Source organism: Cervus canadensis, chromosome 23 (assembly GCF_019320065.1).
Source record: "Cervus canadensis isolate Bull #8, Minnesota chromosome 23, ASM1932006v1, whole genome shotgun sequence".
NCBI classification, from domain to species: Eukaryota; Metazoa; Chordata; class Mammalia; order Artiodactyla; family Cervidae; genus Cervus; species Cervus canadensis.
Window position 1 is genome coordinate 47946873 of NC_057408.1, and position 13751 is coordinate 47960623.

At 41.5% G+C, this 13751-nt stretch overlaps 1 protein-coding gene across 11 annotated transcripts in view; it reads left to right on the forward strand.

The window, feature by feature from the left end:
* TMEM241 (transmembrane protein 241) overlaps positions 1-13751 on the forward strand; it is a 112263-nt gene that overhangs the window by 12332 nt on the left and 86180 nt on the right. For 9 of the 11 annotated variants that reach the window (XM_043443744.1, XM_043443749.1, XM_043443748.1 and 6 more), the window contains one exon: positions 3076-3153. In XM_043443744.1, the coding sequence (XP_043299679.1) occupies positions 3076-3153 (78 nt within the window). Of the gene's footprint in view, positions 1-3075; positions 3154-3820; positions 4079-13751 lie in introns of those variants that run through there. The other 2 variants (XM_043443747.1, XM_043443753.1) reach the window with 2 other exon arrangements.

Genomic DNA, 13751 nt, shown 5'->3' on the forward strand with positions numbered 1-13751 from the left:
TTTGGGTTCACGTTTATACAACCTTTCTGTATTTCCTGTCTAGAGAAGATCCTTTAGCATTTGTTGAAGAGCTGGCTTGGTGGTGCTGAATTCTCTCAGCTTTTGCTTATCTGTAAAGCTTTTGAATTCTCCTTCATATCTGAATGAGATCCTTGCTGGATACAGTAATCTAGGGTTTGTAGGTTATTCTCTTTCATTACTTTAAGTATGTCCTGCCATTCCCTTCTGGCCTGGAGGTTTTCTATTGATAGATCAGCTGTTATCCTTATGGGAATCCCTTTGTGTGTTATTTGTTGTTTCTCCCTTGCTGCTTTTAATATTTGTTCTTTGTGTTTGATCTTTGTTAATTTGATTAATATGTGTCTTGGGGTGTTTCACCTTGGGTTTATCCTGTTTGGGACTCTCTGGGTTTCTTGGACCTGTGTAACTATTTCCTTCCCCATTTTAGGGAAGTTTTCAGCTATTATCTCCTCGAGTATTTTCTCATGGCCTTTCTTTTTGTCTTCTTCTTCTGGGACTCCTATGATTCGAATGTTGGGGCATTTCACATTGTCCCAGAGGTCCCTGAGGTTGTCCTCATTCTTTTGATTCTTTTTTCTTTTTTCCTCTCTGCTTCATTTATTTCCACCATTTTATCTTCTACCTCACTTATCCTATCTTCTGTCTCTGTTATTCTACTCTTGGTTCCCTCCAGAGTGTTTTTGATCTCATTTATTGCATTATTCATTTTTAATTGACTCTTTTTTTATTTCTTCTAGGTCCTTGTTAAACATTTCTTGCATCTTCTCAATCCTTGTCTCCAGGCTATTTATCTGTAACTCCATTTTGTTTTCAAGATTTTGGATCATTTTTATTATCATTATTCTAAATTCTTTTTCAGGTAGATTCCCTATCTCCTCCTCTTTTGTTTGACTTGGTGGGCATTTTTCATGTTCCTTTACCTGTTGGGTATTTCTCTGCCTTTTCATCTTGTTTAAATTGCTGTGTCTGGAGTGGGCTTTCTGTATTCTGGTGGTCTGTGGTTCCTTTTTATTGTGGAGGTTTCACCCAGTGGGTGGGGTTGGACGATTGGCTTGTCAAGGTTTCCTGGTTAGGGAAGCTTGCGTCGGTGTTCTGGCACGTGGAACTGGATTTCTTCACTCTGGAGTGCAATGGAGTGTCCAGTAGTGAGTTTTGAGATGGGTCTATGTGTTAGGTGTGACTTTGGGCAGCCTGTATATTGACGCTCAGGGCTATGTTCCTGCGTTGCTGGAGAATTTGCATGGTGTGTCTTGCTCTGGAACTTATTGGCTCTTGGGTGGTGGTTGGTTTCAGTGTAGGTATGGAGGCTTTTGGATGGTCTCTTATTACTTAATGTTCCGTGTAGTCAGGAGTTTTCTGGTGTTCTCAGGTTTTGGGCTTAAATCTCCTGCCTCTGGATTTCAGTCTTATTCTTCCAGTAGTCTCAAGACTTGTTCAACTATACAGCACTGCACTAATAATAAAACTTCTAGGTTAATTGTGAAAAGATTCTCCACCGTGAGGGACACCCAGAGAGGTTCACAGAGTTACATGAAGAAGAGGAGAGGGAGGAGGGAGATAGAGATGAGCAGGAGGAGAAAAAGGGGGACTCAAGAGGAGAGAGACAGATCTACGCAGTTCTCTGTTCCCAAAGTGTTCTCCGTAGCCCAGACACCCACAGAGATTCACAATATTGGATTTGGAAGAGAAGGGGGAGGGAGGAAATAGAGGTGATCTGAGGGAGAAAACTGAGAGTCAAAAGTGGGACAGAGTAATCAACACACTCCTGAGTAAAAATGGGTACTGAATATTGGATTCTTAAATGTCCAATATTGATATCAAATACTGAAAAACAAAGATTAAAAATCTAGAGTAGAGGTTAGACTCTTAAAAATACAATATTAAAAACAAAAACAAAAACACAAAAAATGTTAGAAATATATATGAAGTTCAGTTTAAAAATAGGGCCTCTTATTTTTTTTTTGCAAGGTTATAGTGAAATGAAAATGAAAATTAAGGAGTAATAGAGGAGTAATAGAGGACTTTAAAAGAAAATAGAGAAAAAATAAAAAAATTTTTTTTTCTAATAAAGAAAATAGTAAAAATATATGAAAATGAAAATGAAAGTTAAGGAGTAATGGAGGAGTAATAGGGAATTTTAAAAGAAAATAAAAGATAAAAAATTAAAAAAATTTTTTTAAATTACCTTTTATATATTTTTTTAATTAAAAAAAAAGTAAAAATATATCTAGGAATTTCTCTGGACCTGTTGCGGTCAGTGTGGGTTCAGTTCAGTTTCAGATAGCTCCCCGTTCCAGCTTACACTTCTCAATATCTATAGGCCCCTTCTGGTGTAGTCGGTGTTACCTACAGGGATTTTAATCTGTTGCACCAGTCCCTTCTGAAATGGTTCCCTTTGTTTATTTGGCTTCTGTTTGCCGGTCTCTTCAGTGTCTAATTTCCGCCCTGACACAGGCGGGCGGAGGTGGTCTCTTGTTCAGGTTCGCTTGTTCAGTCGTGCTGTGGGGAGGGAGGGGCGCTCCTTTCGAAAATGATGGCCTGCTTTTCTGGGCGCCTGATGTCTTCTGCTAGCGGTCAGAAGTTGTTTTGTGAAGTTTGCTCAGCGTTCGAATGTTCTTTCAATGAATTTGTAGGGGAGAAAGTGGTCTCCCCGTCCTATTCCTCCGCCATCTTCTAAAGAATATCCCAGGTTATGTTTTATCATCAGGAGCTTGGGGTAGGTGTCAGGATGGCTGTATCCCGTGAGAAGGGGGGTTTGGGACTCACCAGTGCAAGGTCATGGAGACATGTTGGCTGTGGGTGAGATTGTTCAGGAAAAGTCTAGATAGAATAAGAAGAGGAGAGGGTCAGTGTCAGCAGGGAATGGTGCAGCTGGACTCGGGGCAATAGCGGAGGTTGAGAAGGACAGGTCTAGAGCTGGGATGATGATTAGGAGAAAGTGGTAGAAAAGAGCTGTAAGAAGGCTCACGTGTGTATTTGCCGGTCAGCACGTCTGCGGGGGTGAACCATGAGACGCGGCACTCTTAACTTCACCCTGGCCCTCTTCCTTTTCAGGTGGCAGACACTGGTTGCTGGGCTTCTGCTTCATGTGTCATGGAAGCTGGGCTGGGTGGAGATCAACAGCCGTTCAAGGTAGAATTGCCTCTTCCGTGCTTCATTCGTGATTCATACCCTGCTTCCTTGTATGTTATTTGTTTTGCATGGTATTAACACTGGGAAATACTCATGTTTATTTGAGTTGTTTGATCTCTTAATTCCCTCCTAATCTTGAGATTCAATGGCTTTATAATCAAGTAGAACTCAAGTCGAGTTTTCCTGGTTAATGCCACTAATGTAATGTTAAAATAAATTGAGATATAAAAATTATAATGCCATATTAATTTGACTTTGTTTTAGATTATAGGCTCACTATGAGTAAGTTATTAAATCAACTTTCAATTTGGGGGATAAATTTTTTATTTTGAAATTCTTTCCTGCTTACAAAACAGTATAAAGAGGTTCCATACTCTTTATTCAGATTTCCCAATTATTGTTTTACCTTGCTTCTATTATCATTTTCTCTTAATATATACATATATATGTATACAGTAATTTTTTCTGAATTATTTTAAAGTAAATAGCAGATTTTCTTTAATTCTAAATTGCTGAGTATATATTTCTTAAGAGCAAGGATTTTCTCTTACATGACTGAAGTAGTTATCAAAATGAGGAAATTAACACTGATACAATACTATTATCTCATCTGTAGACCAATATTTATTTTGCCAGTTTCCTTAATAATGTTCTTTATAACCCTGTCCACAAAAATTCTGATCCAGGCTCCAATTCAGTCACACATTGTTGTTACGATTCTATTAAGACCGCTTTTCAATTAGATTTAAAAGAAATGTCAAAGACTATGACATTTTTCAGCTAAAATGATCATCTGAATTGGCTATGTGAATCATAGATAAATCCTCACATAGGTAAATCCTCATGATTCTTTGAGAACATCATGCTTCACCTGAAATGCTGTAGAAAATGGAAAGAAAATGAAGTTAAGATTTACACAAATAAGGTAAACATCCCAGTTGAATCATCAGGCCAAGTCATTTGCCTTGTGTTCCGAGTTATCTGCCCAACTTCTCCTTGAAGATAAGCTGCTTCCTTGCTAAGTTACCCCTTAGCTTAGCATACTGGAGAAGCGTTGAGAATGAGACCAGTATAAATATTAATAATTTTGGCTTCTCCTGAAAACATATAATTGGAGAACAAAATACTGTTCTGAAGAGGTTTGACAAGGGTGAGGCCCTGGGAACTTGGGTGTGGATTAATTTCCCTGACCCTATTACATCATAGTTCATGTTCTGAAAGAATATCCCACATGAGATGCTTCACTAATCTGAAGGAATAGTTCATTAAGTCATACTCTTGCATTTCCATGGTAGAGTGTTCTCAACTTGATAAAATACAGAGACTTCTGGGATTTCATAGGTGATATTGAGCACATGTCTTATACTCCATTATTATGGTATATAGTTTAGTGAGAACTGGGTCTCCATTTAAACAAATGTGGGCCCTGAATTCACAAAGCCTGTGATAGTTCTATGATTTAGTTAAATAATAAAGCATTTGGACTCTGAATAGTTGAATGTATTCCTCCACAGAAGCAACAGAGTTGGCTGTCAGATTTTGGACTAAGGTCTACCAGGGCTGATCAACATGGATCTTCTGCTCTTCCAGTGTTCCTGACTGTGATTAGCTTGTAGTTTCTGATGAGAATTATTTACTTGTTCATAATGGTCATTTAAACATTACCTTAGGGATTCCCAGGTGGTGCTAGTGGTAAAGAATCAGACTGCCAGTGCTGGAGACTCAAGAGACATGGGTTCAATCCCTGGATTGGGAAGATCCCCTGGAGAAGGAAATGGTAACCCATTCCAGTATTCTTGTCTGGAGAATCCCATGGACAGAGGAGCCTGGCCGGCTACAGTCCATGGGGTTGCAGAGTCATGTTCATACTTAAACATTTTTGGGTATGTAAAAGATACATAACATAACATTTACTGTTTTAAAATGGTTTTTAAGTATACAGTTCAGTGGCATTTAAGTATGTTCACAATATTGTGCAACCATTACCACCATCCATTTCCAGAACTTTTTATCATTCCAAACAGAAACTCTGTACCCATTAAATGATAGCTCTGGCATTTAAAAAAAAAAATCCTAAAAAAATATAGCTACAGGACTTCCCTCGTGATCTGATAATTAAGACTCCATGGTTCCACTGTGGGTGGCATGTTTCCTGGTGAGAAAACTAAGGCCCTACATACCTTGAAGACCGGCAAAATAAAAAATAAATAAATAGATGATAGCTCCCCTCTCTCTCTACCACCCCTGCCCCTGGTAAAGCTCTGTTACATTTTCTGTCTCTATGAATTTACCTACTCTGGGTACCTCCTTTAAGTAGAGTTATATAGTATTTGTCCTTTTGTGACTGGTTTACTTCACTTGGCATAATGCCTACAAGCTACATCTATGTTGAAGATTGTGTCAACATTCCCTTCCTTGTTAAGGCTTTTCGTTGTGTACATAGACCACATTTTGTTTATATAGCACATTGTATACTGCATTTGGTGTATCCATTCATCTGTTGATGAATTTCTTCATATTTTTATTGCTTTTTTTTTTGAGGGGGGAAGGGGGAAATGACTAGTAGAACTTGATAAAGCCAAAGATACTCAAGATGCTTTCCTTGAAAGAAGTAGTTCTCAACAGAGAAGTTTGAAACCCACAAGACACCGTTGTCCCTTGAACACACATAAAGATAGATGTTACCCATCTCAGAAGAGCCATCATCATATTTCTTTTTAGTCCCCTTGCTAAAGCTCCCAGAGACTTTTTTTAGTTTTATCCCCTAGACTTCTTTGGTGATTTCACAGCCACATACAAGATATCAGCCCAGTTAAACTTCTTGGCAAAGATTCTAGCGTCTTAGTTTGTAGTGGGTCTTGTAATTGATATCGGGTGTCACAGCTCAGAATTTCCAGTCACCCCTGGCCCTGGGCAGAGGGGTGTTACCAGGTAGCAAATGGCAGGGACCCAGGCCCAGGGCACCTGCATGGGCTGGGCAGAACTGGGTTTGTGTTTGCTGTGGCTGCTGTTTCCTACCAGGCTTGGCTTTCCGATGATGTCAGTAGAGAACCAAAGTCCAGCTTTGCTGTGTGACTGGACTTGTTCGCTGTGTGACTGTGGACTTATGCAGAGATAGTAGAGGCTGGGCTCTGCTCAGAAAGGAAATGACCCTCGGAAGACAGTTTGGAGTTCCCAGTGACATCATGGACATCCCTGTCACCCATGGAGTGAAAGTGAGAGTCACTCAGTCATGTCCAACTCTTTGTGACCACATGGACTATACCATCCATGGAATTCTCCAGGCCAGAATACTGGAGTGGGTAGCCTTTCTCTTCTCCAGGGATCTTCCCAACCCAGGGATCGAACCCAGGTCTCCCACATTGTGGGCGGATTCTTTACCAGCTGAACCTCTCACCCATGGAGGGCAGGTCCCAAATTGGTCCTTTTTATTTTTTATTTTTTAATTGGAGGATAATTGCTTTACAATGTTGTGTGGGTTTCTGCTATACAACAATGTGAATCAGCCTTAAGTATACATTATTATCCTCTCCCTCTTGCGCTTGCCTCCCCTGTCTCCTTCCTGCCCCTCTAGGTTGTCATAGAGCACTGGGCTGAACTCCCTGTGTTATATAGCAACTTCCTACTAGCTATCTATTTTACGCATGGTAAGTATATGTATTTATCATGTGTATGGGCTTCCCAGGTGGCACTAGTGGTAAAGAACCTGCCTGCCAATGCAGAAGACATAAAAGACACAGTTTCGATCCCTGGGTCAGGAAGATCCTTTAGAGGAGGGCATGGCAACCCACTCCAGTATTCTTGCCTGGAGAATCCCATGGACGGGGGAGCCTGGTGGTCTACAGTCTACAGGGTCGCAAAGAGACAGACACGACTGAAGTGACTTAGCATGCACTCACCATGTGTATATATTTCAATGCTACTCTCTCAATTCATCCCACCCTCTCCAAATTGGTCTTTAATAGCCTACGCCATTGAGAGTTCATTTAAACTGTCCTGGTAGCCGGGAACACAGGAGAATCCTAGATTCCCTCTCAAACAAGTCACAGAACCTCACACAATGCTTCTTCTATTGCAGAGAGGCCATGACTGCTGTGTGGGTCAGCCTCTGGCCATGTCCTGTACTGACTCCACCAACTGACCCGATGGAATCGTTCTCCTCCCAGGATGTTTGCCCAGCACCCAGTTGTTATTACCGGGTGCTGGATGATACCCTGGGAGGCTCTATCTTGGGAAAGATAGCACTGGTTTTCAGTTACAAGCTTGTCATTCTACAGTGGCTCCTGCTGTTGTCAAACCTTTGCAGAACATTGCAGTGATTTTTCTAGCAGATGTTGGAAGGCCTGAGTGTGAGCTTTCTGTATCTGCAAAATGTGATCCTGAATGAACATTGTGACTTGTTTCAGCTGACAACTGTCGTAGCACAGTGAGGCCATGTCCTTCTGTTAGATTCTAGAACCACTGCTGAGGACAGACTCAGTTGTAAATTCACTGGAGACTTTATTTTATTTAAAAATTATTTATTTATTTTGGCTGTACCTTGGGGCATCCAGAATCTTAGTTCCCTGACCAGGGATTGAACCCATGCCTCCCTGTGATGGACGTGCACTTTCTTAACCACTGGACCATCAGGGAAGTCTCTCCCTGGAGACTTTAGATGTCATTTCCTGGCTCCTGTGTTACCAGGCTGTATGTTTAAGTAAAAGTATTTTAAGAGGAACCTTTAGCCTGCTTGTCACTTTTTGTCCACTATATATATGGGGAAAAAGTTTGACTTTCAAGGTCTTCATTTGAGAAATTCTACATTAGAAAAACAACAACCTGTGTCATAATACCTTTGTGACCAGAGATTTCTAATAGATGAAGAAGCCCCTACCCCTTAATTTTCCACTGAGAGTCTTTGCTGGAGAACCTTAACAAATATCTTTGGTAAAACTTGCAAATTAACTCAGCCCTGTCCCTAAAGAAATGAACATTGAGACAGCCAGCTAGGGTTGAGATTGTACTTCTTTTTAATTATTGATTATTTATTGGTTTTTAAGTGAGCTAGTCCATCTTTGTCAAAGCTACTGGTGGTCCAAATATCCCAAATAGTGTTGTATTGACATTTCATTTTGAGTGACTCATATTTTTCCAAAACGTGATCTTTGCTCACGGAGGAAAGTTAGCACTCAAATTCATGTGATATTCTTCCCTGTTGTTTTTGCTCCAGAGGAATACTTTACACATATGCATATGTTGGAATTACTTTGGGGGAATAATAAAGCCAGCTTTCAAAACTTCCTCAGGAAATATGCTAAGAACCACCAAAAGGATAAAATAGGGAATAAAATCTGATTGGTGTTGGTCTGGTGATTGGGGTAGTACCTGGGGGGAGTCCAGGAGGCCAGTGATAGTAAAAGGACAAGATTTTTTTAAGTGTCAGCTTTTTTGAGGCTGCTTTTGTTCTCCATTAATGCACGTGGGCTTTCTCTAGCTGTGGCACAGGGGCTTCTCATTGTGGTGGCTTCTCTTGTTGCGGAGCACGGGCTCTAGGGCCCTCAGGTTTCAGAGGTTGTGGCACATGGGCTTGGTTGCCCCGCAGCATGTCAAATCTTCCCGGACCAGGGATTGAACCAGCGTCTTCTGCATTGGCAGGTGGATTCTTAACTACTGGACCACCAGGGAAGTCCCCCTGAAGTATCAACTTTTTTTGAAGTATCCTTCACAAATACAATTTAAAGTTATTCAGAGTACACAGTGAAGCTTCTCAGGTGGCCCAGTGGGTTAAGAATTCACCTGAGACACAGGAGACATGGGTTTAGTCCCTAGGTGGGGAACATCCCCTGGATTAGGAGATGGCAACCTGCTGCAGTATTGTTGCCTGGAGAATCCCATGGACAGAGGAGCCTGGGGCTACAGTCCATGGGGTCGCAAAGAGTTGGACACGACTGAGCAACTGAGCATGCACATGCACAAAGTATACAGTGTGGTGATGTAATTTTATGTATATATATATACACACATTGTGAAAGATTCCCACCTTGCAGTTAATAAAGGCATCCGTCACCTCAGTTGTTTATTTATTTGGGGAGAACAGTTAAGTTTATTAGCAAATTTCAGTTATAGGGTACAATGTTAGCAATTGTGATCACCGTATGATATATTAGATCCTCATAGAATACATTGTTCATTGTTCGCCAACAATCAATATACATTATTCACCTTGTAGCTGAAATTTTGTGTCCTTTTATCAAACAGAGCTGTTCCCCCCATTCCCTAGCCACTGACAACTACTTTTCTTCTCAGTTGCTATGAAGTTTGACTTTCTAAAAAAAGGTGACCCATATAAGTGATACCATGCAGTATTGGTCTTTCTCTGGATGGGATCTTCTGACCTTTGACACTGCAGGCCTTGCCCAGACCACTCAGTGCCAAGGAATCTGCTGAACTCATTTATGATAGGCTCACCATGTGGCACTGTCACTCCCAGTCCACGTGGCCCTTTCTGACCTCTTAAGTCCCTGGTATGAAATGTAAACATCCCTAACCTGTTAGGTCTTGCACGTTAACTTGCATTTGCAGTCCCCTGGACCCTGTGTATGAGAAAGGTGCTTGTTTTCTTTCTCCCGTCTATTAGAGATGAGATATGTACCTCTTCTATCCTGCCTCACTTCATATTCGGGGACTTAACTTGTGCTCAGTCATGTCCAACTCTTTGCAACCCCATGGACTGTAGCCCATCAGGCTCCTCTGTCCATGGAATTCTCCAGGCAATAATACTGGAGTGGGTTGCCGTCTCCTACTTCAGGGGATCGTCCTGGTCCAGGGATCGAACCCGAGTCTCCTGCATTGGCAGGCAGATTCTTTACCTCTGAGCCACCAGGGAAGCTCCCTGATCTCTTGTTCATGGGCTGTTTTCATGTTTGGAAACAGCTTTTGGGTCACTAGGTGTCAGTATAACACAGAGTTTTCAAGAATTCAGCTTAAGGATCCTGCCAGGCTCCCATGAACAGATAAACTGAGTGTTTTCAGAGAGCAGATGTTCCTTCAATAATGCACGCTCTATTTGAAAAACAAGTGATTTAATTTAATTAGCCTTCATCTCAATAACAACAGTTTTAAGATTCATGCCAACAGACTATTGTTAGCTTCTTGCAAAATGCTTTATTCATCAGGGTTCTTAGGGACAGTAGAGTGTGCAGAAGCAGAAAACAAAAAGTACACAATGCAAACGAGATGCAACATTTGTTCTAATAAATCATGTAGGAAAAATTGTATGTCACCACTCTTTTTAAAGCAGACCCCATAGCAAATAGTCCTTCAACAGAGTACAGTCTGCAGTCTCTCTCAAAAAGAGTTGCTATGAGATCCCTCCTACACACACACACACACACACACACACACACACACACACACACACACACACACACACACACACACACGCGCGCATGCACTTGGTTCAACAGCTCCCCAGAGGCCCTGGAACCACAGAGACTTCAGATTCTGTCAGGACCTTCTCAGGATTTAATCCTGTCTTGCCTCCTTTGATAGAACAATGCAAGAGTAAACCATCGTGGGAGGCCCAGATGGTGCCACCTTATGAATTAAAGGTGGAGAGGAGGTGCTCCTTTGTTCCTAATAGACACGCTGTTGAGTGTCTTGGAATCACACAGTGTTGGAGCTGCCAAGGATCATCTCCATCATTTTAGGCTGCCCACAAAAGACTGTGGGCTTAAACAACAGACATTAGACATTTCTCTCTCACAGTTCTGGAGGCTGGGATGTCCAGGATCAAGGTGCCAGTGTGGCTGGGTTCTGGGGAAGGCATCTTCTGGGTTTATAAATGTCTGCTTTCTTGCTGGGCTTCCCTGGTGGCTCAGTGGTAAAGAATCTGCCTGCCAGTTCAGGAGACTCGGGTTCAATCCCTGGGTTGGGAAGATCCCCTGGAGGAGGAATGTCAACCCACTCCAGTATTCTTGCCTGGGAAATCCCATGGACAGAGGAATCTGGCAGGCTCCAGTCCATGGGGTCACAAAGAGTTGGACACAACTTAGCAACTGAGCACACACGTATGCATGAACTCTTTCTTGCTGTGTCTTTACATGGTGGTGGTGTGTATAGGAAAGAGAAAGAGAGAGAGAGAGATCGATGAAGCAGAGAGAATAGAGGAGGCATGTTCTTGTGTCTCTTCTTACAGGGGCACTAATTCCATCATGAGGGCCACACCCTGATGATCTGATTACCTCCCAAGGGCCCTGCCTCCTCGCATCACATCTGACCCTTAGGTCAGAATTTCAACATATAAATTTTGGGAGGGCATTAACATGCAGTTCATAGCAGAGAGTGAATCAGTATAGGTCCTTGGAAGGCAATTATATAACCAGTTGCAAACTTTAATAGGTGTATCTTTGAACAGCAATTCCCTTCAGGAAATGTATTTTGAATATTGTGAAAACATCATGAATATGAGAGGAGGATATAGTCAAGGATAATCATCACTGCATTAGAATAGTAAAAAGCTAGTGCTCAGTCACTCAGTTGTGTCTGACTCTTTGCAACCCTATAGATTGTAGCCCACCAGCATAGGATATAATTATTAATAAGTTGGGGATGACCTTTTTGACATGGGAAGATGTTAAGCAGGTTATAAAGCAACCTGTATAGTTGCATCCAATTTTTGTTGAAGTGTTTGTATATGTGCATATGGGTACTGTTTGGAAAGAGATGAAACAAGGTATTAACAGTGGTTATCTTTGGGTAGTAGGACTGTAATTATAATGTTTTTCTTGATAATCTGTGTTTTCAAAATTTTCTAACATGCTGCTGCTGCTGCTGCTGCTAAGTCGCTTCAGTCGTGTCCAACTCTGTGCAACCCCATAGATGGCAGCCCACCAGGCTCCTCTGTCCAAGGGATTCTCCAGGCAAGAACACTGGAGTAGGTTGCCATTTCCTTCTCCAATGCGTGAAAGTGAAAAGTGAAAGTGAAGTCGCTCAGTTGTGTCTGACTCTTTGTGGAAGGCACCATTTTTTAATAAGAAAAAGAGATTCAGTTATCATAGGAAACAAAATAACTTTGCCTCTATTCCAAGTTTCTAAATTCTTGTCTATTGAAGAAAAACGTTTGTTTTTTAATGCAGTTAGTTTTTTGTTGTCTCGGTTGTAGGTTACAACGTGATTGTTGTAAATGTTTATTGAATTTGAAATAGTTACAACTCCTCCACTGGGGCCATTTTAAAGAGGCAGATGACAGGATATAGGAATTTTTTGCTTTCATCCCTGTCCTTGGAAACTGAGTAGCTGTAAGCACCCACAGTTCTGTTGGGAACAGTCTCTGAGGGCTTGAGAAAAGCAGAGGAAGAAATGTGAATTAGGGTCATGACTTCAGTTTCCTGATGTATCTTGTTGCTTTGTACTGAATTAGCAAGAGCAGTGAAAACTTTTTTTATTTTAAGTTACAAAAATAATTCATGGCGATTCATTCAGCACATATGTGAGCATCTATTGTATAAGCCAGATATTGTTTTAGGTGTATGGGATAAACAAGGAACAGAACAAACCAAAACCCTTGCTATATTCTAATGGAGGTAGACAGACAAGGAACAAATGAAATGTAAATGGATGATGTGATAGGTGTAGAGAAAAGTGGAGCTGGATAAGTGGATGGTGTGTATGTGTGTGCGCCCAAGTGTGAGCCAGTGGATGGGGTGATGGTTGTTATTTTGTATGGCATGAGTAAGAAGGATTCAGGGATAACATGACTTTTGAGTAGAGATCTGAGTACATGAAAGAGTGAACCATGCAGGTATCTGGAGGGTGAGGGCTACAGGCTGAAGAATATTTGATGATCAACAGTGAGGTCAATGCAGTTTTATTCCACTTATCAGTGGAAACATCATCATAGATATCTTTAAGTACTTCCTCAACAGCAATAATAAATAATAAAGTACATAGCCTCCAGAAAAATACCAATTTAGATTCCCTGATGGCTTAGGTGGTAAAGAATCCGCCTGCAGTGTAGGAGACCTGGGTTTAATCCCTGGCTTGGGAAGATCCCCTGCAGAAGGAAATGGCAACCCACTCCAGTGTTACTGCCTGGAGAATCCATCCCATGGATAGAGGAGGCTGGCAGGTTACAGTCCATGGGGTCGCAAAGAGTTGGACATACTGAGCGACTAACACTTACACACATATCCCACAGCAGTATATGAAGGCATTAATTTTATGACCCCCTTTATTACATATCACTTTTTAAAAACTGATAGTTTCTTGGGCAAAACTTGGTATATTATTGTTTTTTTTTAAAGATTGGCTTAGTTTTTAAATTATTTATTTATTTATTTTTAGCTCTGCTGGGTCTCTGTGGCTATGCTTGGGCTTTCTCTTGTTGCAAAGAGCAGACGCTACTCTGCTTGCAGTGCCTAGGCTTCTCATCGTAGTGCTTCTCTTGTTGCAGAGCACAGGCTCTAACTAGGCGGGCTTCACTAATTGCAGCACATCGACTCAGTAGTTGCGGCACGTGGGCTTAGTTGCTCCTTCAGAACCAGGGATCGAACCCATGTCCCCTGCATTAACAAGCAGATTCCTGTCTACTCTGTTACCAGGAAAGTCCAGTATAT